This window comes from Bacillus rossius (genome assembly GCF_032445375.1).
Source record: "Bacillus rossius redtenbacheri isolate Brsri chromosome 4 unlocalized genomic scaffold, Brsri_v3 Brsri_v3_scf4_1, whole genome shotgun sequence".
Taxonomy (NCBI): Eukaryota; Metazoa; Arthropoda; class Insecta; order Phasmatodea; family Bacillidae; genus Bacillus; species Bacillus rossius.
The window spans coordinates 18133093-18160595 of NW_026962010.1; the positions used below are offsets into that span (position 1 = coordinate 18133093).

At 34.8% G+C, this 27503-nt stretch overlaps 2 protein-coding genes across 4 annotated transcripts in view; one reads left to right on the plus strand and one right to left on the minus strand.

The window, feature by feature from the left end:
- Positions 1 to 498: 498 nt before the first annotated feature.
- Positions 499 to 27135, minus strand: LOC134541631 (prefoldin subunit 3). The gene is made up of 5 exons (XM_063385202.1): positions 27024 to 27135; positions 20502 to 20629; positions 15550 to 15715; positions 10996 to 11108; positions 499 to 1057 (listed from the first exon to the last, which is right to left on the minus strand). Exons 1-5 carry the CDS (start codon positions 27099 to 27101, stop codon positions 967 to 969), a joined length of 576 nt encoding a protein of 191 aa, XP_063241272.1. The 5' UTR covers positions 27102 to 27135; the 3' UTR covers positions 499 to 966.
- Positions 27084 to 27503, plus strand: part of LOC134541630 (cullin-5) — a 49788-nt gene continuing 49368 nt past the window's right edge. The window contains exon 1 of one of the 3 annotated variants that reach the window (XM_063385199.1): positions 27084 to 27341. In XM_063385199.1, coding sequence (XP_063241269.1) covers positions 27330 to 27341 — 12 coding nt within the window. In that variant the 5' untranslated portion in view covers positions 27084 to 27329. The remainder of the gene's footprint in view (positions 27342 to 27503) is intronic. The other 2 variants (XM_063385200.1, XM_063385201.1) reach the window with 2 other exon arrangements.

Genomic DNA, 27503 nt, shown 5'->3' on the forward strand with positions numbered 1-27503 from the left:
AAAACCAGATTTTACTTCTTACATGATACAAGAATAGTTGGAAGAAAGTCATTTCCATGATAAGATTTAAAGAAAGTATTGCATTACATTTAACTACCTAAAGAAAATGCTGTTCATTGTGAGAAAATGCAAATGTGAGGTTTCACTGTATGCAGCCTAAGAGTTTCAAAGATATCAAACTACAATTTACTAACTAATAATAAAAAAAAATGTTACAGTGTCATCTCAGTATATAGAACATTAGTTATCAGTTTATCACTTAGCAGCATTAAATATTATACTATATTTTATGCAGTTTACACAGTTTTAAGTGTTTACACAGTCCTAAAAGTTTTCCTAATGTTAGTTGAATGGTTTTGTGTATTAAGCAATAATGTGTAAAGATACACATTTGTATAATTTTTCCACAAAAATTATACGAGGATGAACACGTATTAGCACACCTAATCATTTTTGTCCACATAGTCTGCATATTCCATAGAAACAAACCTGGATAAATATTATTTAACGTGTTTTATTATGATAAATGTATTATGCTCTGTTTACAGTTAAATCCTTTTTACAAATGCATTAACAAAATTTTACAACCACTTTGCGATAAATTAGTAAGGATAACATAAGCAAAAAACTAATTTATATGCAGCTTGTTTTCCAGTCTGTTACGCATGCTGAAAATACTCAATAAACATTTGCAATTGTAATGCAAATACTTATCATGAGTATTAACACCTTTTATCACAAACATATGAATAGCATGACTAGCACACGCATACAATGTCTTGGTAGACAAGGGAGAAAAGCAGCTTGAGTGAAGTACAACCGCAATGAATAACGAACTTGTCACAAAAAAGTTTTCTGTATTAAATAACAAGCCAAAGATGAACTGTCCTTTCTCCCGTTCCACAATGTTGAAAGAACCATTATCAGACGATGGTGTAACGAGACGATGATGGCAGTGCAGTTTGTTCATGATGCTGCCTCTTTGGCAGTCTTCCTCCGCTTCACGTCCCAGTTGAACACGCGAGCCATGTTTACCTCCGTGGTCGTGAACTGGTCCCTGAAAACATCACACGACTCCAGATTTGTAACAGCAACTAATGTGAGGGTGGCCAATACCTGTTATTGGTAGGGGCTGGAAAATTTATCATCTATTAATGTGAAATTAGCATTTCTATTACAACTTACTTACAACATAAATATTTACATTCTAAATGTTTGTAAACTAAATATTTATACATACAAATAACAATCTGTTTCAGTTTTATACTGCTCCTTACCACCAAGAAGAACTGAACACAAAACAGCTAATGATCTCTTTCCAAGAGTGTCAGGAAGAAGACTTAGTTTATTTGTTCAACAAAAGTGGCAGTAAAATTAAATGATTCAGTTCTATTTCTGCTATACTCTGATAAAACTTTTTTCTCCATCAATGGCTACGTACATAATATTATAGGTTAGTAATACATTTTCCAGTGCAACAATGCCAACAATCGTAGTTATACTAATCTGAACAATGGTTACGTTAAAATAGAAATAATAACACTGCATAGGCTTACAAAGGAATATTTCTACGATGTCAATTCTCTTTCTTAGCTTCTTTGGTTTTTTTGTTTTGTTTTTGAAGTTAGCCATAGTGCTGCGTGAAGTTAGATTTTCAATATGAACAATTGAGTTCGCTTCAGTTTGAAGTTTCCTGTTTTTTTAGTTCAAAAATTCAAATATTGTCTGAAAATTTGTGTCTGCCTTAAACTTTAATTAGAAGGCCTGTGCAGTTCCCCGATTTTTCGGTTCCTTTAAATTACCAGACCTGGAACTAACATTGGAAACCTTCTGTTTTGGATATTCTTGTATGTTTCTCTTACTCTGCGATATTCTACATTCAAATAATGTTTATTCTGTGGAAAAAAAAAAAGGCTCATTTTATCAGTCACCAATGTCAAAACATATGACATAAGAGTATGGTTATCAGACACAGTATGCTTCAACATGTATTAAGTTGGCAGTACCAGTGTTTATCGATTGTAAAGTTATGATATCTGGCTGTTGCACATGTTAAAGTCTAGGGCTGAGTGATTCCCCAATTTTTCAGTTGGTTTCATTTCCTTTAAAATACACGACCCGGAACCGGGTTTTGAAATCATCCTTTTTAGTTTCAAGTATTTTTTGTACATTTGTTACCTCCCGTAGCGATACATTTATCATGCTGGAAAGTTAAACACATTTCCACGATGTATTAACACATGAAAAATGTATTTCATAGAGTAGGCCTATAGTTACAATGAGGAACCAAAAGATGCCATCTTGGTTTGAAAAAAGTTTTAGCTATAATTTCTTTTGATTTTTGTCTTCATTAAAGCAGTTTATTTAAATAGAATTCCTGAAGTTCAAAGTGAATGGCTCTACATATGTACTTTTTCCATGTGTATTTTTAACAGAGAAGTAATTTCAAATAATAACCGAACAAACTGTCATGGCACAAAAACTGTTGAAATAATATGTCATTTTGCAGTTCCTTTCACATATTGGTGGAACTGTTTTTTCCCAGTTAGAAGGTAATGATTTCTGGCCTTCATATGTTAAAGGCCAATTACAATACAAACAAACCTTGCAAGTGAAACATATTGAGTTAAAAAACAAAGTACGTTAAAACTTGTAAACTATAAAGAACAAATTACATTTGAATTGTAGGAAGAAAAAAATATACATGAAAGCCAAAAATGCTCAACGTGAAACTAAGAACCGAGGTTCTTGATGTAAGACCGAACCGGAACACAACCAATAAAAACCGCAACTGCTCAGCCAAAAATGAAGTATTCATGGAAGCTGTGGAAGCTGTGTTTCCCTTCCTTTTATCAGTGAACAACAAAAATATTACATTTTTATTTTTTATATTAGCTGGAAAATGCTATCAGAAACTAAATTGGTTTTGGCAGTGTATGTGGTGTTGCACTCTGAGAAGTCCGCCCATACTAAGCCACTGGAAACTGCTGCCTGCTAAGCCTCTGCTAGTAACTGTACGTGCGCGGCTGGACTGGTGTGTCTATTATAAAGGTAAATTCTACACTTTATAGAAATCGATTTATTTATTTTATTCACGCTTAACATTTTCATCAGTTTAAATTACGGTTCGCTTATTCTATGCAATTGTGTGTGATTTGAAAAGTATTTTGCTTTGTCTATGATTATGATTTTATCTTTGGTCATAAACCTTAAATTTTATTTTAATTCATTTTTTTTCTCTGCATTTGTAAAGAATAGGAGTTTTCATTACTTAATTTCTGGACAAACAGTTCATGTTTTGTCAAAATTTATAGAATCGCATTGTTATTAACAAGATAGAGGAAAATGTTCTTTTAGAATGTTCGTCGGTAAGCACGTTTTAAAGTTAGATTCTCCAAATACCTACTACAAGAAATATGACGATATTAAACATTTCAAGCTGGATTGCTGAAAATTAGAGAAGATATATTGATATTTGCAAGAAATTAAGTGGATTTATATAAAATTATTTACGAAGAATTACCAGTTATTATCAACGAGTCCTGAACCATTAGCTGCGGATATCGAAGTGTAGAAAAGAACATACCAGGAATATATAATTTTGAGGATAATCTAAAATTTACCTGCGAAAGAATAATCGACAAATCCAATGAAGGTTTGATGTCCAAGTCTACTTCTGTCCTGTCCAACGACTGACTGAAGGAAGGTGTGGAAGAACGTTTCAACTCGACGATGGAGTATCCAGAGAAGGACGATCCGTGAGCCAGTCCGACGACCAGCCCCAGGAGACAGTTCGAGAGGAGTGCCCGAAGGACTGTTTCTACCAGTAACGAGAGTGATGGAGGTCGCTGTCCGTTGATCGCGCCGTGCAGTGGTCACCGAGTATTGCTTATTTTCCCTGGTGTGGTTTGCTGAAACCGAGGTTGGTTTTTCCCAGTCCCGTCACGTCGCTGTATAAACTTTCGTCGTTACGTTCAAGATTTCTATCCACGTTAATAAACAATCATTCATTCAAAGAGACTTAAAGAATTGAAAGTTAAATTAAAATTGTAACTCCTATTCTGCATACATACTAACTTGGCTAATTTAATTTATTGTATATTATACCGAGATCCCAGTATTAGTTTTAGACGTAGTACATGATTGGAATTCATTTTGGAGTAGTAACTATTGAGTAGGATGTTTATTCTGGTGTAGTATGTTTTCACTGAAACCCAGAGGTTTTCTCACCGTCTGATTACTAAACGGCGCACACTCATATATAATTGACTTTAGCTTATTGTAACTTTCAACTCTAACTAAACTTAAAAGGAGAGATAATTTTTAGTTTTTTTGATCTAAAGTAACTGATTTACATGTTTGCCTAAATATTCATTTTAGGAACTTGATTACTACTTTGCACTTGGATTGATGAGTAACTAAAACCCCTGAAAGAATTCCAATTATCTTAGATTAGCAAATAATTTTATTTATACTGTAGTGTGACTTATTAATTCTGTGAATCAAATATGTTGTATGATTGTTATGTCAACGATACAACAACACTTTGATAATACACTACCATTTGTTACAGATACCACATACTATTATTTACCACAGATAAAATAGTTACACCAAGAAATATTTTCAGTTTGGATTCTAGTAGGGTTAATTTACACTCTTCAATTCGTTCATCCTGGCAGGACACCACAGATGTTAGGAAATTGATAATAAATAATTAATAATTTCCCTTTGACACATCGTTGGGTTCCGCGCAGATTATGGCGCCCAACGTTGGTTTTGGCAGTGTATGTGGTGTTGCACTCTGAGAAGTCCGCCCATACTAAGCCACTGGAAAATGCTGCCTGCTAAACCTCTGCTAGTAACTGTACGTGCGCGGCTGGACTGGTGTGTCTATCTAGGTGTACGACAATGAACTACGAACTAGACTTGTGCGATGCTGTTGACCTGGAAGCGGCTTTGCCTGCAGAGTCCAGTCATGAAAAAACAGTTTAAGAACCACGGGTGAAATGTTAACGAGGGAACATTTTACACATTATTGTTTTAAGGTTAACGAATTAATAGTGTGTGTATTACAATATTCTTAAACGATTGTTTTAGTTTAAGTGAACAGTGGGTTCTATAAAACAGTTAACTTTTATTCTAATATATGAACAATGCCTGCGTAGTGTGGCAGGCTATACCGTGGGCGGGATGCTGCTGTAATGAATGCTTTTAAGCAAGAATAATAGCAAATAGTGAGGTTTCTCAACTGGATTTTCGGGCAACGGTGTTTCATTGGTCTTGGAGGACTCGTGTGTCAGTAATTGTAACTGTAACTGTTATAGAATAACTAATAAACAGTCCTTAAGTGGTTTCAATTTTCACCAAAAATTTGAATAATCCTCAGTAACAGGCCTACAACCTCATCTAGCTCTGGAGACAAAAACAAAAACATTCACTCAGCATTTTCAATCACGCACTTACAAAGATAGTCTTCTACCCTGGTTATATGACTGCAAGAATTGGATAATTTTTTTGGCTTTGCGTGTTTTTCAAAATAAAAATTATATGACTGACATATCCCCTAAAAACCGAATAATTGAGCTGATGTATACATTTAACGGTAATGACTAGAACTGTGCTGATACGAATCGGCAGAAGCCGATTTTAACAATATTTAGTTGAATCGGCATTTCTGCTGATTCACAATACACTTGCTCATTTTTGGCCGATATTATTTAAAAATCAAAGTGCCTGTCATATCATACAAATCCACCAGTACCCTTTTCACTTTTCGTAGTACTACATACTCTGAACATCATTTCTTAGCTACGTGTGCCAGCCGTACATATCGAATTTAAACATCCAATGTTTTAATAACACCCTTGTATCTAATACATCGTAAATAAATATATCACCAGCACGTCAGTTAGATAAGAACCAAAACTTGATGTATTTAGAGCATGGCTACCACTACAAACAACGGAAAATACTAACTGCTTGAACTGCAAAGAAATTTTCGTAATATCATGACGGAGACATTTTTAAATTAACTTACATAAAGTTTGTGTAATTGAATAAATGAATAATAACCAAATAATATAGAATTTCACACAATGTAAATTGCTTTTACTTTTTCCTGTGCAAAGCGACCACATGAAACACATTTACGTATAAATGTTTGATAGTTTGATACCATACATTTTCACCACCGCATATGTTAAGATGGTTATTGGGATTCCTGTCCTTGGATTGTAAACATGTACATACAAAGTCTCAAAATTTCACACATTTTAAATTAATTTTATTAAAATTAGTATTTTGTGAATCAATATATTTCATAGTTACCTATTATTAAATAATCTTATCTTATTTAATTAAGCATTAAATAATTACATTTTCCACCCTCCATTAATAAATTCATGTTTAAATAATCAACTAACAGGTCATCAACAAACAAATGAAAACAAGCTAAAAATATAAGTTAAAAAAGAGAGGTTATGTTCCATTTATAAATTAAAATACATGTGCATTTGCATTGCATGCTTTTCTTAGAATAAGTTATTTTGGGTAACTAAGTAAATCTATAAAAATATTTTAACCAAAATGTGTTTTCTCCAGAATCGGTTTGGAATCGGTGATTCAGCAACAGTTGTATCGGCATATCAGCAAAATTTTTTGAATTGGTACAGCTCTAGCAATAAATACAAAATTTTTATTGGGTCATTGTTATTTTTAAGTGCTTTGCATGATTTGGGCATGAATACATTAAGTACCATTCACTGGATGATACTACACTCCCACACAATAGGTAGATAATTGTAGTCTCTTCTATTATCAAAATAATGTAAGTCAAGTGTGAAGCCAGGGGGGATGTGGGTTAGAACCCTTACATTTTTCACAAAAATAATTTATTATAAAATAAATTAATATTTATACCGGCGATATGTTCGATTTCCAGATATGAAAACGACTTAAATAGCACCATTTTGCAATTTGAAATCCAAATTTTTTTTCTGGGGGAGGAACCCCTTACCACCCAAGGGTGATCGGGATTGTTGCTTCCCCTCCTGCAAACTTCACGCCTTGTCACTGCACACAGCCCTACATCATAAACAATGAATATTAATTTTTTTTATAGCATTATGAAACAAAGCTATAGGCTATTAAAAACAAATTGCATTAGAATTGTAAGAAAAAATATTTAAATGGCCGCTGATAATGATGAACTAGAAGATGGGCATGTATCATCGCCCCCAGAACCTGGAAGCCAGCAGCAATTCACCTACTCCATGGTTTGTAGTTAGCTCAAAAATACTTTTAAAATAAAGTTTTAGGCTATTGCAAAGGATGTTTTCATCTCTTTGTTGTTGAATTACCATTTCCAAATGCCATTTGATGATCCAGGATAAATTGCAAACTTCATCCATTTTTTAGTTTATCAATTAGGAATATAACTTTTTTTTCTTTCACTTTTATAATAACTGAAACCAGAATCAAAAACAGAAGTTCTTGAAGCAAAATCTGACCGGAATACTTATTGTTATTGCAAACAATGAGGAATATTTTAACAAGGTTCGTTTCAAGTTTGAGCTCAGTAATTTTGTTATGGGTTCGGTTCGGTTCAAAAAAATTTCCACACGTTCGGTTCAAAGATAAAAAATCAAAGTTCGCCCAGCTCTAATTAACTTTTAATTTAGTGTTGGGCCGATTCCAAAAATATACCGATTCCGATTCCATTTTCGATTCTTAAATTAAAGGGTCGATTCTTCGAACCCGATTCCTTAATTTTTATCTGACAATGTTCAACAGAGTAATATAATCAGAAAAAAAAAAGTTTGTTTATGATTTTAAAAATGTAATTGTGTTGTGTTTCATTTTCTGTGCATAAATTGACATTATATACAGCGTATATAATGTTAAAAAGTATGTTCATAGTTCATTACCATCAAGTTACGCTACCTTGAATTTCTAGCACAATTTGGCCTTTTAACCTTGCATATAGTTAGATGAAACACGTGTTCAAACACTGCCAATAATCAAAGATGTCTTATGACGTAAATTGTAAATAATGTTATAACTTAACCAACTTTAGATACCTTACATTATCAATTCAATTAATTGTAAAAAAAGAGGTTCGTATGGTTAGGTTAAGAATTTAATTTTCAAGCACAACTAAATAATGATCCAAATAAAATGACAATATAACCTTGTTTATACATATTTCAAGGGACCAGGGCGAAAAAAATAAATAAAAAGAGGGAAATGTAAAAATAAAACTTTATTATCTCATTATGATGGAAATGACAAGAAATAAATATGCACCACATTAAAATAAAATGTCAGAGATGCTTACGTCTTAATATATTACCTAGAACTTAATTATCTCACTTGGTGAAAAGAATAAATCCATCCAGTCTTGCAGTTCTTCACAACCGTAAAGAGGAAATAAATTTTCGGTTCTTGAGTAAGAAAGTTATGTGCATGTTTTAGCATCTCAAAATTTCTACATTTTATGGTGAGATTTTCTTACACAAAATATTTAAACTCTTCAAATAATCGCGTGTTAATGTTCAATTCATTTCAGAAATTTATCGGAAACAATTCTGTTAACTAACACAACTACTTTAAAAAGAATGTTTATGTTTGGTAATAAAAATTTACGAACGTTTCAGCAGCAATGTTTGGAAATTCAGATTAGCCAACTGCCTTTCCAAAATATATCTAATGTAAAACGAGCATCGCTGAACACGCACAAGAATGCCGATATACAGCAATTTGGTTATGTTGCTTTTAAACTTATTTTAATATAGTCGCAGTAATCCACTCTGAATTTGGGTAAAATCTCATTCAAAAATTATTTCATTTTAATTCTTTGAAGTTTAAAGTGCGGAGATGTGAAACATCTTAATTTTCACGTTCACGTCACCAAAGATTTGGTTTATGGCCGTATGGTTTACCATGGCAGGTAGCACAAACAAAAAATTAGGATGTTTAAAATGGCAAATGTAGCTGCCATGATCAAATAGTTAACGTTTACATTATTTTACTTGCCGTTTACATTTACATAATTTTCTTTAAACATTATGGTTTGGTCTAATTATTTTTGAAGGTTTACTATTAAATGCAGTGCTGTTACAACGTAATTTCCGAAAAATGCTTTCGCTTAAAGCGGGAAAGTAGATACTGCATTTGTACTGTAGGGAAAATGGCGGTGCAAGTAAATAATTACGTTAATCGCCGTAATACGGAAATCAGTTTCGTAAAAAAAGATTGTATTATGTAGTTTAAAAATTATATTTGCATGCATTTTAATATTTTCTTACATTGCGTAGGAGATGTATTTTTCAAACTTAAAAACAATGCAGGAATCGGTCACGGTCGATTCCAAAACCACTGTATTCTGAATCCCACGATTATACTGGAATCGGTGGAACCGACCGATTCCGGAATCGGAATCGACCCATCACTATTTTAATTAGAATAATCCTATTACATTTAAAATCAACTTACACATACAACTAGGCTCTCTCACAATGTTGTTCCTTCAAATTCAATTGTATAAAATGTTTAAATAAATTATTTAAGTACTAATGCAATTAGAAAATCTGTACAAGAGCTTATTAAAACACATAAATTTTTTTAATATGCCCTTTTATATATAAAAAAACTTGTTGATAAATATTCTACACTAATCAACCTGTTGGCAGGATTAAATTTCTTAACAATTATCTATCTGCTGTTTTGTACTTAACAATTTCACAGACATGCATACATATTAAATTTAAAGTTACTTCAAAAATCTTAAAATTTATTTTGTGGTAGTATTTTATATACAACATAATTTAATGACATTTCAGCACATTTCTCTGTATTTTTTTTAGGGATAAATCTCTCAATGTTAACATATACAGTAGAACCTCGATGATACGTTCCCGTTTCATACATTTTCCCGTGTCATACGCCGATTAATTTTGGTCCCGCCGAAAGTTCTATATTTACAATGGTTTACTTTCCCGGAACATACACTTATAAAATCTTTAATTTCCCGTTTCATACGTTTTTACGAAGCGGAAAAGTCCTAAAATTCACAAATTTTGTTGTTATATTCCTCCTGATAAACTACGTTTTAATGCTTTTATTTTGAAAAACGTTCATTGTTTACCTTTGCAAACGTAAGAAAATAACTTTATCGCACCATAGATATGGATAGTATCGGGAAGACTGTGCACTTCGCTATTAGCATCTATGGCCAGCACCAAGCGAGACTAGTGGCGCGAATGATATTGAAAATGGTGCACGCGATTTACCAAGGCACGGATCTCATATTTTGTGCATTCATTAATCTTTGAACTGAATATACTTGTTTGTTATTGTTTTCTTACGTTCGGATTGTTTTATATTTTACGTTTCTCAAGTTAAAATTTTATTGAAAATTGTTCTGTTGCATAAAGTTGTTTGTAAAATGAAACAAACCAGCAAAAATTTCTGTTTTTCTTTTTACAATAGCCTAATTTTTTAAATTATAATTTAGGCTTGGTGACTTTTCCCCTCTCCAAGAAAGGACTGCTTTACTTGATTATGGACTGTATTTTACATTTCTGGTAGTGTTATTATATGTATATATAATGATTAATTCATATCTTTCATTAATATGATGCAATTATTTACACATTATGTATTTAAGTTTAATCTGACATTGGGCTGGTATGCTAGATTGAAAATTTTTTTTATTATTGCCATTCCCTTTTCATACACTTTCCCGCATCATACACCATTTTTGTGCCCTCCGTTGAAAAGTGTATGACAGGGGTTCTACTGTATTAAATATTTTTTTTAATATAAAATAGTATACATTCTATATAGATATTCCAAAAAAAAATATTTATGATACAATTTGACATTAAGGAATTACGTAAAAAAAATAAAATAAATATTGATTTTATTCAATGCAAAACTCTTATAGATGTATCACGAGGCCATCAACTAGAAACACAGAAAATAAATTCTCACCTGAGGAAATCAAGATCATGTTCCACATGGCTCAAGTTTTTTTTAGCAGAATCAATGTTTTTCTCCAGCAACTCCGAGGCATCATCCAGTGTGTACTCGAGCATCACGTTCGCCTGCCAACACCACAACGCCACAGCACTCAAACACAGTTACAAAGTACTAACTGTCATAAGAAATACATGCACTTGAGACATCAACATAGTTGAATAATCTGTCTTGTTTTTAATTTCAGAGACATTCTGTTCAGTGCAATAAATATATTTATGTTGGCAAAGAACTACATTTACCTTAAACCAGGGTTGGAAAAAAACAGGGTTTTTTTTGGGTTTAAAAGAGCTTTTTTTATTATGTTACTTATTTGGGTTCTCAGCATGTTCAAGTGAAAGACATACAACATCCAGCTTTCTGCCACTCATGCTGAACCAGAAAGTTATAACATCAAAGAACTGAAGTCCAGCAAATCTGCACATCTAACTGGGACATGACAGTAGAACCGGTATTTACCTACAGGAAGAGTATTCTCCATAGAATGGGTGTTTCCCACAGAATAGGAATTTACAGTACACCAATCCTTGACTTAGCATGACTAATGCGTTCCTAAAAATTTTCAAGTTAACCAAACTCACGTATTCCTGAAGCATTGGTTTCCATAAAAAGCAAAGACTAATTTACTTAATATGTTCCAAACTGTGTAATAAATTTTTTTTACCTAATATAAATGCATAGAATAACACTCAACGATAAATATGTTATACCATTTATCTTTAGAAGCCTACCATTGAATACGTACTTTGATTGACAAATACCATACCACGTAATGGGAGGTAGTTATTGTCAGTCGGCTGGGTGACTTGCCCGCCCACAATCTTTCCAAACCATCCTTTACTGACAGTGAAACCGATATTACTGTCCTGATATTTACATTTTAATTTTTTCAAAAATTCTACTGCTTATTCGTGTACCACCACTTGGTTCACAACAATCCAGTCAGGCACGTGATTTTTTTTTCATTGTACCATTCATTTAACAACCTTTTCCATGTGAATCATCTGTTAATTTCTGTTCTGGTATCTAATGTCAAATATATTGCAGCTAGTACAACCAACAGCATCAAACTTATATAAACATTTGATAGAGTCCTTATTTTGTACAATTGTGCGCACAGTTGACTTGCTTAAAACTAAAGTGCAACCAACATAAGTGTGGCCTTCATGACAATCTACGTGCCGTTATACTTTGTTTGTCTTAAATACTTAAATACTGTACGATGCATTATGCTCTCACGCTAACTGAATTTGCACAATCTGAAGACGTGCTAGGTGAGGGATTAGTGTACAGTCGGAGATTTCCTACAGAATAAGAATTATTTTTAAAAATAAATTCATTTTTTTCATTTTTTTTTTTACACTTTTACGATTGGTAATTTAATTTTACAGGAATATTTAGCTTGGTATAATTTATAACCTATTCAGATAATTTAATTGATAAGATCTTGATTAGTATATCATTTTTTGTTCCTGTGAAATGAGCTAAAATTTGTTGCTATTAGAGTGGAATCAGACCTTTCATTAAAAAAATATTATGATATTCTAATTAAAAATACATCATTTAGAAAAACCATTTGGTTTTTTTTATAAAAGCTACTTGGTTTAAACACAATTGAGCACAGGACCGTAGCCAGGATTTTGTTAAGGTGGGGTGTCCAGTTTAACCATTTTATAATTTTAATTACTAAGTTCTTTGAAGTTGAATTTTAAAATAAAACTGATTGTCAGACTAAAATTCAGGGCATAGTGGACTTGTAAATCACAAACATTTACACAAAGAATTTTAAGCAATGATTTGGCTTGAGAAAAGAAAACTTTATACTTTGATTTTTATTTAATTGTTTTAATATCTTGTTCTTTAGTCAATTATTTTGAATATATAAAAAATATCATAAATAAATATTATTGGGTACATAAAACTATCATGTCAAGTTTGTATGACAGAAATGCTTACAAAAACACTTGTGCAGACCGGAATTAAATAAAGACTACTTGGAAACCCATTTCCTGCCACTTCTCTCTCTCTCTGTGTGTGTGTGTGTGTGTGTGTGTGTGTGTGTGTGTGTGTGAGTGTGTGTGTCATGTCAGGCTATAATGGGGAGAATATACATTATTGTAGACCACTAAGAATTAAAAAAAACCTTCTAACATGATATCTCTGGAACCTTATGTAACTAGGTTGCTATAATTGTGTAATGCTCTTTTAGCCTTTTTTTGTATCATGGAAGGGAGGGGTTCAGATGCCATGGACATCCTCCTGGCTACATCCCTGATAAGCAGTTAAGTACAGTGAAAGTCCGTTGTAGCGAATACAGTCTATAACGTAAAGTCCGCTATAACGATAATTGCCATCGGCACCGTCAGTTTGCATATGCTGCGTATGATAAAAATTTCGGAAATAACTAATGCAGCGTGGGCTCATTTTCGCTATAGCGATAGATTACACACATGTAATTTTGCTCTAAAACAATGAGAAAACATCTACAATTTCCTTAATAAATGAGAAACAGCTTCGCACAATTCCACGCGTCCGGCAAATGAAACAACGCGCATGATGTGGCCGTCTTGGCAACACCGCACAAGGTGGGGCTCCACAGCGAGCATAGCTTGCCTCGCGGCGACGAAAGCAAGACAGGGCCCCGCTGCGAGCATTACTTATTTAGAATCACGCCGACTGTAGCCCGTAAATGAGCATAACTCATCTCAAACTTGCATCGTAAGCGTGCGGGGAGTTGACGACCACGGAACTTGTCGAGCTCGTCTCTTCTAATCAAAACGAAGCGGCGTCTGAAGATGATGACAATAATGACGACGAACCAAGTGACATATCTGTTCCGTCGAAAACGTCAATGATGGAGGCACTCGACACAATCAGTCGTTTTTATCAGCATACAAATGCTTCGACGAAAGATTTGATGAACTTCCAAGAGGTTCAGTCGTTTATTTTGTCCGAAAGTCTAGTGAAATCAAGGCAAACGAAAATTGATTCATTTTTTAAAAAGCAATTTTTAATTTTGTGTTATTTTCCAAGGGTCTGTACGAGTGATTATTTTTGTGTTACTGACCAATTGCCGGAAAAATTATTTAAATAATTTGTATGGTTGTTTAACGTAATTAGAGATTTTTTAAAATTGTTTCTGTATTCAAAACTCCGCAAATATGCACTCGATATCATCAGCTTAGCGCACATGTCTCCAGCAAACCAGCTGCGGTCAAAGTGACAGGAAGCGGCCGGCAAGATCTTGCGTGACCCCGCCCGCCCGTCGCCATGTAAACAAACAGCTGTGCGCTTAGCCACGATGTGCGTGACGGCCTTATCACGGCCACGCGGTCTCATATTTCGTAGTCGGCAAGTGCTGATATAGCTTAAAAATGTTATTTTAGTAAGTTTTATGTATATTTCCTTTACTTTTGTTGTGAATTTCCATAGTAAAACAAGCGAAAAAAGAATATATTTTAAAAATGCTACAAAAATAAGATTTTTTTTTTTAATTTTGGCTATAACGAAAATTCGCTATAACATAAACTTTTGGCGCCGTTATAAATTTACGTTATAATGGACTTTTACTGTACGTGCTTGTGATCTCGTCAAACATACACCAGTGTATGGTGAGATATCGTCAACACTGAAGTCAAAGCAGAAAGATAAGAAGGGGGACGGGGCGGTGAAATGGAATAGAGGGAGTGCAATGGTGGGGGTAAACTGAAGCACTCCTAGAAACTGAAGGTGAGTGATTGAGTGCTCTGCCACCACGGCCCCCCTGTCAACACACCAGACAACTGGCCACCTCTATGACCAAGCAGTAGTATTTTATTTATTTTTGAGTTTGTACCGTTGTTTAAACATATTTAAATATAAATAATTTAACGTAATTTTTCTTTCCTTTGGAGTCAGGACCTAGGGAGATTATTTCTCACCAGGTCTGTGAAGTCTATTCGAATTGCAAACATTGTTCTCTGCAAAGTTTTATTACACTTGTTTTATAAAGAACAGGATTGAAGTAAAAAAAAAAAAAAGTTTAACATTGGTAATGTTTGAACTGATTAAGTGATTAATCAATTAATTGGGCCTTATATTTAACATTCCTCAATAAAAATTATAATATAACCATGCACATAATATTAATATTGGGTATTCATACAAGTAAACAGTGCGTCACCTTTTGAATTTTGTAAATAACCAACTTTATTCAAGCAAAACATAAAAAAAATCTAATTATTTACATGAGCAAATCTTAGGCTGCCAATGTTTTTAAGCTTTGGAACAATTGCAAAGCTTCAAACAAAACGAACAGCAAATTACCTGGCAAAGTCAAATAAAATATTAAAAGGAGCTTCAATTGAATTTGTTTAGTCGAAACTTCGCACAGGCCAACTTCTCACCCTTGAAAATATCTATTCTGTAAATTTAACCTAAATTCAGCTAGATCAGTTTTTGAGAAAGACAAATGTACATGAAGCACGTACATATGCGCGTCCCAAGGAACACGGCAGATGCAATACTTACACCCAGCCACAGGCACACCTTGTCGGTGGGAGGGATGGTCGCCTTCACGTACGCTTGCTCCGACAACAGGAACTCCATCTCCAGGTCGCTGGGAGACTCGTTCTGCTTCTGGAGGAACTTGATCATCGCCAGCGACATCTCCAAGTCGGGGATCTGCACCCGTAACCTGAACCAGAGACAGCGAGGCATTCACTTGGGCTGCTGACAGCACTGCACAACACATGTACCCACCTCTAAGAACTTAATTATACATTCAATTATGTACGCAATGTAAACTTTACAATGACTGCCACTTAAATAAATGCAATACATAACCTTAGTGCCATGACAATACAAAAACCACTGTGCAAAGGCATATTGGGAAACGTCAATTTGGAACTACCTAGCTTATTTAATCAGATAACACACATGTGGAAAAGGAAAATATAGGTGAAGGAGACAAAGAAACTTTGCAACACTAAAATGTTTACAAAATATCAACATTCTGTGTACAACGATAAGACAGTTAATAAAAACATATATTTTTTATAATAAAAAATAATAGCTATAAAAATTAATTATAGAACACTATTACCTAATAGCCTATGCAATGCATCCAACTTCCTGGCAAACCATCAGAAATCACATTTAAGCATACAAAAAAACATACATAAAATAAACACAATAATATTCATGCCCAATACTATACTATTTTTAAAATGTTTATATAGTAATAAGCCACTCCATTCGCTATAAAGTTTCAAATTTACACACATCAGGCATACAGTATCATGATTTGTACTTCTGATACTGCAAGAATTTCATGCTTGGATTCTTGAATCTCAGGGGCAAATTTGTTTTTATAGCACAACTAATAAGCTGAAAAACTGGATTTTAACAAAATTAATGTGCCCTATGTATGACTTGTCATAAGGGGTGTGGGAATAGTGGATTTTGGTGGTTGAATATTTAGGAATTGAATGGTAACATTTTTGAATCAATTGCGAATAATTTCGAAGTCAAATAGATGTCATATTCATTTGCTGTTCTTGAAACTTAATTTGAAAGAAACTAGACACCACAGTGAAACAAATTGACAAAATTTAAAAATAATGGCAAACCATTTTTTTTTAAGTTGTTTTTAATATCAAGTTATCACTGCCTATCAATTTATGGTAATAAACTTTGATAAACATCATGTTAAAAATATAAATCTCAGTTTAAAGGTTTTTAACGGACACAACAGAGGTTAGGCTCACCCAACACTCAAGGACAATGACTATACACATAGATAAATATTATGTCTGAATCCACGTACCTTGGCGGATTTTCATAGGTATTTTTTCTGTAATTAACAAAACTTCTACAAAAAAATATATGGTTCAGTTCATAGCATTTTTTATGTGGTAACAAACCATGTACCAATTTTCATCATAAAGACGACATGAAAGACGGAAGACTTTATTGTTATTGTTCCATTGGGTTACCAAAATACCAAATGGTAAAAAAAAAAAATTGCAAAAATGGGAAATTAATTTCGTTGTAATCTCAAACAGTGGTGACAGACAAAACTCAGTGATTAATTGTGATAAAAGAAATTTAAAAAAAATTATACTCAAAATTAAATGTTTTGAATATTTATTTTAACATTCTATAAATGACAGAAAATGTTCATTAAACAGTACAGTAGGTGTTGGCATTCCTGCTAACATTCTGTTTAATTTGGAAATGGCATCGTGTTTATTTACTACTGACAAGCTACTGCGTGTTCATTTTATTAAGTTTGTTAATTTAATGTCTCCGAATAAACTGCTTAAACATGCATTGCGGTACACATTGAGGTCTGGGCTAGAGGGCTTGGTTTACTTTGATAAAAGAACTACAGTATGAAAGGGCACATGGACCCGGTGGAGACCTCTCTCGGGGCGTGACGTCGCCCATGTGGGAGCGACATTCGGACCGTCTAAATTTTGCACACCAATTGCCAAGACCTGGCTTGCTCTCAGTGTCGGGCATGCTTTAAGGATTAACGCAGTGAGCTCTCAGGGTGTCCCACATGCCGCCATGGAGTAGATGTTATACACATGGACAAACGAAGAAAGGACCACCATTTAAATCACACGTCTAAGTTTATTAAGAAGTTATATGTTCCCATGTACATTGTTCCTTAAACAGTTAAAAAGCCAGACACATGAATCAGTTTGTGTTGCGGTGTGAGTAATAAGAATAATTATTTAAACAGCCCGCCGACCGAGAGTAGCTCCGAGGAGAAACGTAAAAAGATTTAAAGACTTAAGAACATGAATGGAAAACTACTTATCAGTGAATACAAGCGGTGAGGTCCCGGGGTGTTGGTGCGTCTGCTCTCGGCCGGTGATGACGACAGACTAGGGCGAGCGAATGCTCTGTACGAGCCACATGACGTCTCTTGCGCCGAACCAAACTACAGTTTCATTTTTATAATTGCATGCCAAGGGTAGTTAAAAACTAGGCACAGAAAACACCCGTACAATTATTTCGCGCTTTCTCGTGGCTAGAAAGATCAACACATATAATAATTTAAAAAATTGGTTGTCTGTAAAGTCGGTTTACGGACGATAGTTTAATGTGACGTCATAACAAAACATTGATGAAATGATTGATCAAGAAGAAAAGGAAATATCATATTCGGCCTGAGACTGAGCCGTAATAGGTTTTTGCAACCAAACCATTTAGGCATTAAAAATATATTCTTTGAGGAAGAATTTTTTTTTTAATGTTTCTATCTTTTGTATGATAAAATCTACCTCTGCATACTTTTATGAATAAAATTGAATTATTATTATTGAATTATCACTATTTTGTATGGATACAAAGGAGTAAAATGAAATGAACAATTTAATTAATAAATTTACTTTTATTTGCATTCATTAATTCAAATATATTTATTACTTTTGAAATGTTACGTGCGCCGTATTTATTTTTACAAGTACAAAAATTTTTTTTGCAGCTGCCGGGATTCGAACTAACAACCTTTGGATTGGAAGGTAGCGATGCTGACCGCACAACCACGAGACCATACTTGAAAAATATTAGTTTCAGATTGTATGTATAATATTTATAAAATTTTTGTTCATGGTAGGGGATAATATTATTTCGTTTTTATAACACGATTTTAAAACAAATACGCATCCCAAAAACACCATACTTATTTATAATGTGTTACAATATTTTTTAAAACATTGTGCAAAAGATACCGGGTGTAATTTGAATTATTGTGTGTAACTGTAAAACACCATTGTTGGTTCAAAACATATTTGAATATTCAACATTACTTTTAAATAACTGTACCGATTGTGTTGAAAATCGGTGGACGATCGTTAAATTACATAATATTAATAATTCAAAGGACGAAAATATGATTGAAAAGTCAAATCGATGGTTGTTCCAACCGAGTGGAAGATATATGCCACGCATGCGTACAATGAGCAAACAGGACACATCTGTAGTGGGACATCCGTAGTGGAAAACTTTTTTGTGTGTGCAGCCGGCGTTCATCGATTTATTAGACGTTGTCACGTCAAAAATTAATTTTAAAACAAAATCTAGCTTCAGCCGGACTCAGGGCTGCCTCGGGAATGTCTGATGATGTCTTTATTTTATGCAAAATTAAATACAAGATTTATTAAACAAAACCTTCCCGACCAATATGCCGTGCCACAAAACGCTTAGGATAAAAGAAAAAGGTTTACAATTTTGTTTGTAATTATGTAAGGGGAAGGAGTACTGAAGCTACGGCACGCCATTCCAACACACGTGTTCGTGTCGGCGGTGAAAATGCCAGGAAGGAGTGGTTAGGGATGCCATGGGACAAAGGGTGCGGAGTCTGACCAGGCTTAAAGGGGCAAAGCTCCGGTCGACGTCAACGTTAATACGAATATATTGGTAGATTAGAAACGACAACATTAAAATTCGATGAAACACGAATCACTTTGAACCACTAGAAACTAAACATGTTCATGTAAATATTAGTAATTATTTTTTTGATAATCGACCTCCAAATGTGAATCGTATATTAATTGCTAATCACAACTATTTGCATTTACAAATATTCGCACTCCCCTACTTGTCATTAAATGTCTCTATTTATGTGATAATACCATAATACTTGGCAGCACTGAATACATAGCTTCTCCAGCCTGATACAGGTGGTGTAATAAGATACAGAGTGAAAGAAATGGGATATTTCACTAAACACAACTGAACAGTTGGATACTTTGAACATGGATGGTTATACGGTACAGCAAAACTATTTGTGACTGTCTAACTAACCATATTCAAAATACTTGCTTCAGTGAAAAGAAAGTGCTTCTCAGGTTACATTGAAATGGACTGTTTACTGCAAGAATAGATTGCTATGTTTAATATTCTGTACTGCCATTCACTTACACAACACAAATCAGTTCATATGATTTATTAACCTGTTAATTTTTCTGATGACATTTAGATAGCTAATCACAAGCAAGCATAGAAGATATGTCATTCTGAAGAACTAGCAAAATTTGTTTAATATGAATGAGATATAATCCTGAATGAAAACTGTAACCAGTTACTCAGTTAAACACATTCCAATGAAGTACTTACGTACTTTGTAACTGTGGCCTTAGTCATCTACAGTCATTCAGGATTATCTGAACATTTCTGAGATCAACTGTTGAGAAAAATCACTGCCCACAAACTGGGCATAGAACCCAGATAGATTACTAGCATAGATACTTAACTTCACAGAAAAAGATTTTGTTTGTGTATTTGATGGCTGCTAAAATTTGTTTATTCTGTTTAGATATATTTTTATATTTCCAACATGCAAGTCTACGTGGTGAAAAGATACTGAAAGTACTTATTAAGCAAGACTTGCTGAAAATGTGTCATCTAACCGTGAACTAGCGACATTTAAATTGAGCTATTAACCATATAAATAATGAAGTAGGTACCTTCTCTTCTTGGAGAGCAGGTTGTACTCCATGCACTTGTACTTGCTGTGTTGCTCATCAAGCCTTTTGAGAACTTTGTCGACCTCCCCACTGTTGGTTTCCAGGGTCATGTACGCATCAATGTCATCCTGAAGACACCACAAAGATAACACCGATGTAACAAGTGAGTTTCGCTTACGTTAACCTTTTAAACAATCTTCAAAACATGCTTGACGTTAACTAAATTCATAATCTCACAATAACCCCTCTTCAGATATATAAATACAGATAGTTAAACAGCAGGTGAGGAATATTGTAGGAGACAACCAGAGGCTCGTAGAACACACTATACTATGTGGATTGAGGATGTTATTCTTGCTTGATTCCAAGCCACCAGCAACGACACAATGACGGAAGCCAGGAGCACAGGATGTTACACTAATTGAATATCTGTTGAAAATACTTGTGGCAGAACAACAATTGCAGATAATTTTAGAAACAGCTCTCAAATAAAAGTTAGCTTCTAATACTTCTAAATACTTACAAAAACTTAAAATTTTAGTTTAATTTCATTACTTCTACCTGGTGCTCATATTATTTTCTTTTTCTTTTTTTCTGGAAATAAAAAAAATTCTTCATAATAAAGGTGTCACTCTGCAATAAATCAATAGTGTTTAGTAAATTTTATTGATTCTGTTAAATTTGCAATTTTTTTTTAAATTTTGCTTATGTACATTTGTACATTTTTTTAGTGTTAAGCTTATTTTATTGTATTTAAGGATGTATGTATTATATATAGATATGTAACATGTATCATATACACGGGGGGACCCAAATAAAAACTGGACTGAGTGCGCGCTGCTGCCATTCGTAGACGTAGTAGAGTTCTCTCGATAGATGGGGTTAGTAGATACTATCACTAAACAGCTGCCCAGACGGCATCAGTTTGTACGTTAACGTTTAATTGTAGTATTATTTTTTTCTTACTGTTCTGTGTTTCGCCTGCGAAGTCGTTATGGCAGATTTAAAAGAACAAAGAGTGTGTTTAAAATTTTGTTTACTATGTACTTGAAAAATTAGCAACGGAAGCTTGCCAAATGCTTCAACAAGCTTTCAAGGAGAAAGCTATGAGCCCCTACACAAGTTTTCGAGCGATTTGGGGGTTTAAAACGTGGTGAAATGAGTGTTGAAGACCATGCTCATTCTGGGTGCCCTTCAACTTCTTGAAATGATGAAAATGTTTAGGAAAACTCCACAAAAAAATCAATGAGGAACATCGTTCAACGATCGACGATATTTCAGAAGAGACAGGAGTGAGTTGGAGCTCATGCCAGTGGATTTTAACTGAGGATTTGCACATGTGACATGTTGCTGCTACATTTGTTCCTCACCTCCTCAAACACGATCAAAAAACATTCAATTGAATTTGAGCCAAGACATGAAAAAAGAGTTTGAAATTGATCGAAACTTTTTCACCAAAGTCATTACATGTGATGAGAGTTGGTGTTATGGGTATGACCCAGAAACCAAGCAAGCGTCAAGCCAGTAGAAAGAAGACTCCTAACTCCCTCAGACCAAAAACAGCAAGACAAGTGAGGTCGAATGTAAGATGATGTTCATTAAATTGTGCACCGGGAATTTGTTGCCCCTGGCCAAACTGTTAACCAGCACTTTTATTTGGAAGTTTTGAGACATTTGCAAGAGGATGTTCAGAGGAAAAACACAGAACTTTGGCAATCAGGTGACTGGTTCCTTCATCACGACAACGCCCCTGCATACACAGCCTTATGAGTGAACTGCTATTTGGCCTTTCAGGGATAGTCTGTCGTTCTCCACCCTCGGTATTATCTAGACCTAGCTCCGTGCAACTTTTTCCTGTTCCCGAGAATGAAGATAAATCTAAAAGAAAAGTGTTTTGATGTGATGGAGGTAAAAACAGCTTCGCAAAGGGTACTGGAGGATATCAAAGTTTAAGAGTTCCAGAGGTGCTTCAAACAGTGGGGAAAAAAGACCTGACAAGTGCATTGCATCTAATGGAGAGTACTTTGAAGGTGACTTAAGTAATTTTGTTAAAAGGGCAATAAATATATTTTTTATGGCAAAAATCCATTTTTTTTTTGGGTTCCCTCTTGTATGTACATGTGCAATAGACTTGTTCTATATCCCAGAGCTTATGCTCATGAGGGATCCACAGAATGTAAAATAATAAATAAATAAAAACAATAATGACACACTACGTGTGAGATATATACAGGATGTCTACCAAATCTAGTAAATGAAATTCCCTGATTTTTCCAGGTTTTCCAGGTCTAAAACTGAATTTTTCCAGGTTTTCTTTAACACAATTACGACATTCCACGAAACTGAAAAAACTGCATAACAATACATTGACGGGTTTCAAAGTATTTCAACTTACTTAAATTAGTAAAAACAATTACCTTCTTCCAGACGTGGCCAAAGTGACTCAATTGATGGCAAATAAAACATGCTGCTACAAATATTTCACACAATTACTTTTGCAAAAAACATTAGTAAAAGGAAGCTCCCGTCAATTTCGCAGTGACTCAACTTTTGCGTCTATTGCACTTGCTTCAGAACGAGCCAAATCCAACACTAGAGCCTTCTTAAACTGCAATGCCTTGATCTCCTCTTCAACTCTTCTTTTTTCTGCCTTCTTCTTGTCTGCAGCTTCCTTTTCTTTTTGTTTTGTTTGCAGGGCTTCCTTACGCCTACAACTAGCATTTCTTACATACTGTAACATGGACTTGTTGATATCAACATGCTCTACACCTCCAGAACGTTGAACAAAGTCGTACACTTGTCTTTGTGCAATCAGTGTTTCTTCCTGCAAGTTTTCAGTCAGCAGATTAGAATTCACTGAAAATCCTCTTTCCAATGATGCATTTCCATGGAAAGTACCAACATCATCCTCACAAACTTTAGAAGGCCTGTTTTAGCAGCTACTGTATGTGCCTTAAGAATGAGCATCCAGAGTGCTTCAGAATCTTGCGAGGAACATACCAACTGATATGATCACTCAATGTTATCAGCTTCTTGTCCTGATAGCCACCTGTTTCGAAGACAACATTATAAACTGTACTTCACACGCTGTTTCCTCACACCCGAATTTAAAGCCACAGATGGAAATAAGCAGGAAATTCCCTTGGTATGTTTGTACTTCAGGAGAATTTTGTCTTGAAGTTTTTTTACCTTGTCTTTGGACAAGTCCTAACATCATTTTTCAGTAACAGGACAGACTTTTCTGGTACTTTCTCTTTCTTGATGACATGGCGTACTGCATAACCCAACTTTATATTGTTAGCAGTCAATAGATTTTCCTGGTTCTCTACATCCAATTGAGATACATTGCGTTTGTCCCTAAAGCTCTTCAGTACCTCTGGTTTCACAAACTTTCCTGCCAAAGTTAATAAAATGTCTGCCAGTGAATCATAGAGAAAAAATGCCATGGGTGCTTCACTTTGGAACATTGTAAGAAACAATTCCAGCTCTGATGCTAAAGAGTGGAAGAATGTCAATTTTACTTCTAGAAGACTATCTTCAAGAGCACTTTTCACTACATTGAAAGAGACAGATGAAATAGAAAATTCACTAACAAATTTCTTTGGGTGGGGTAACGTTTTCATGGCACGCTCAGCAACTGCAGTATTTTCTAACCATCTGATTGCACAAAATTTCTTGGGAAAAAGCTCTGATCCAGTTATTCTAATGCTGCCCTCCATGCAGGTACATGCTTAAAGAAAAAGTAACTGTGCCTCAAAAAACTAACAATGTCCCATTGTGTAGCAGAAATTCCAGTTTTGAAAGCACCATGGACCGTATGAAGCCCACAGCTACCAATTTCTAGCAATTATGGCGAATCTTCACCAAAAGTGTCTGTGATACGTATTTTCAAAGCTAACAAAAATGCCCAGTTTACGATAGGAGCATCCATAGATACTTAAAATTAAATGCACCTGTCCGTATAATCCGAACGTGGGAAGCATATGCCACAGCACGTACGTCAGCAGGATAACAGACCAGCTTGAACCAGTTTGTATCACGTGATTTGACGCCACTTCCGAATCCGAAAATGGACGTTGGGGACTGTTCATTATTTGCCATTCAAAAATAAAAATGGGAGGGGATACACTTGATGCTACGTTAATGCAACCTGATCAATAAACAAAAAAAAAAAATTGCCAACTACAACCTACCAAACAAAAATTCCCTGATTTTTGAAAAAATTCCCTGATTTTTCCCTGATTACAATATTCCCTGATTTTTCCAGGTTTTCCAGGTCAGTAAACACCCTGTATATAGCATATGAGAGAGAGCCTTAAGTGTGCATGGAAATAAAACTAAGTGTAGTTTTACTATACAAGGCCATTTTATAAATTAAAATGGCTATAATGAATGTAGTTATCTAGTTATCAGTACAAAGTTAGTTTTTCATTTGTAACAGCCAGTAGATTTAAAGTGTCTTTATACTTACAACTTAATCTAGAGACTAAATTCTAGTAGTGACTACCCGGCTAATGAACAGCAATAAAGCATTAAATTGGCAACTGGTGTGTGTCTGTGCACTATTTGCTCCGAGATAACTAGCACAGAGTTGGTGCAGACTGCCATGGAAGGCACACAATGATTAATTAGGTTCTGGAGGCCTAATTGGGTCAAGGTGTGGGGTGTGGTACAAGTAGTTTAGGGTGACCACAAAGTAGTAAACAAGAGCGGTGCCAAAAACAGAGTGACTACTCGTTGGGCGAGTTAGTCTAGAAGAATGTACAGCTGGGGTGAAACAGCAAATGGCATTTCTGCTCAGTCTTCCAACGAGTACCCTGGGCCCCAAAGTTTTTGAGCCTGAACACAGCTACGTTCTGTGGTGCAGGGTGAATTAACATGAATTGTCAAATAGAAGGAAAATGATGACATTACTGAGGGCAGCAGCACCTTGGTACCCAACACCCGTACATAAGGCAATTCAACACACACACTACGAAACTCCCTAAAGTGACATCAAACAGTTGAGCACCAGTTAGTGAAGTATTCCCACCCCAGTTTAAGCTCTCACTTAGATTTAACAACAAATATCCAGATTTGGACACATATCCATTAAAAAGTAAAGAATGAGACTATACATACTAGTAGAAAAATTTTTGCAACAGATTTATAAGTACTCTTAATTATACTAAATCTAATTCCATTATTAGGGCCTATCAGTTCAAATGAATTTAATTCCCATAAAATATGCAGTAAGTGTCTTTTTTATTTTACAACTCCCACTTGTAGAAATAATTTAACAAATGGCTAAACCGCCAGTTGAAATATATAACAACCACGCTGTGTTGTCCGCTCAAAGCAGGCGGGCTTCCTATTAAACGTTACAGAAGCCATAATTCATTTTCCTGGCCAAATGGATATTTAGCAGTCCGTTCAGACCCCTAATTTTACACTGCAATGAATAAAATTGCCACATCTTCAATTCACTAGCCAGTAGGTACAGGGCACTTGTAACGTGGATTAAAACAATGCTTTCACGAGGATTGTAATGTAATGTGATGATCCTGGAGAGTGATGTGTAGAGACCCGGAAATTTCGCGAATTTGTCTGGCCTCAGGGTAGAATTCAAAGTTATAGGTGTGTTAAACCGATGTTGCTTATTTATTGGTTGATTTCTTAGTAAGAACAGTTTTATACTTGTTAATTGGCACTAGCTGATTCGCTTACTTCTCTCCTAGCCGGGCATCGTTGGCTCACGGTCGTAGAGGGGCATGTCCAAATAACTGCTGTCCAATCATGAACACAGTGCGATAGTGTGAAGGTTTGCATTCTAACTTGCGACTAAATGAATGCGCGAAATTTCCGTATCTCTAGTGATGTGTCTGTTGCACGAGCATCAGATATTGGTTTTGATGTTCATCAAGAATAAGAGGCACCATAAAACTATTCCAGAAATGCAGGAGAAATTTGTAGGTTACGAACATCTGGAGTGATGTGCTAGTGTGAAACCCACTTTATAGTTAGGAATCTTCTGGCATGACCATACTAGGAATGAGTGCTTCCCACTTTCTGTCCATCTCCACTACCTGTCTTCCACTCATGGTCTCTTCTCCTTCTGTGCACACAACCCCCTTGATCAACTTTAACTGTGAACAATCTCGCCAGCCCTTCTACCCGTATCTTCTCCTGTAGTGTTTCCTCCCCTAGCTCCTTGATCATCACTGAAATACCGTCTCTCTCCCATTCTTCCCCTTCCCTTCTTCGCATGCTCATTCCATCTCGCAGCCTTGCGCTGTACCGTCTCCAGCCCTCTTATTTCCGTCACAAGATACGGGTCCCGACTCGCTACCACATTAACACTAAATACGTGCCCTAAATACCAAATACAAAGTTATATTAAAACTTAACTCACTACTTTCAAAACTGTTAAGTGCTGCCATAAAAGGACATTTTGACATGGTGGCAAACAGGTCCCGCAACATACTTCCACGAATCATAAGTTTTCTGAAAATATGCGTTACTGTAGGAACGAAGAATTCTTACCACGAATTCTGCTTCAGGGATTCCGGCATAAGATTTTACTTTTTCTTCAACCTCAATCATATCCTTATCAGCCTCCATAATGGACGAAAACTGTTATAACAGTCAAATCAGTATCTATTTAGATATTATTTTTTCGTAAATTTTGAAATATTATCAGACGCTAAAATTATTGTTTAAAAATATTGGAGCGGATAATTTTATCATTTCAATCAGTTATTTTGGTTATAAGAAGTGAACTTGACTGTTAGTAGGCATAATAACTGTCATGGCGACTAACATGAAACATGAAAGATAGAAATTCTTGAAATGTTACCTCAGGTATGAATTAACTTCGTAATGGTTACATTATGTGTCCATTTTTAATGAATAAGTCGTCATTTTATTAATAAATGCATTATTCCTTCTTTTAATCCATGTATATTGACGTACCAGGCTGGTGCTCATTGTCATGTGATATGTGAATTATAATAACTTTTGTTT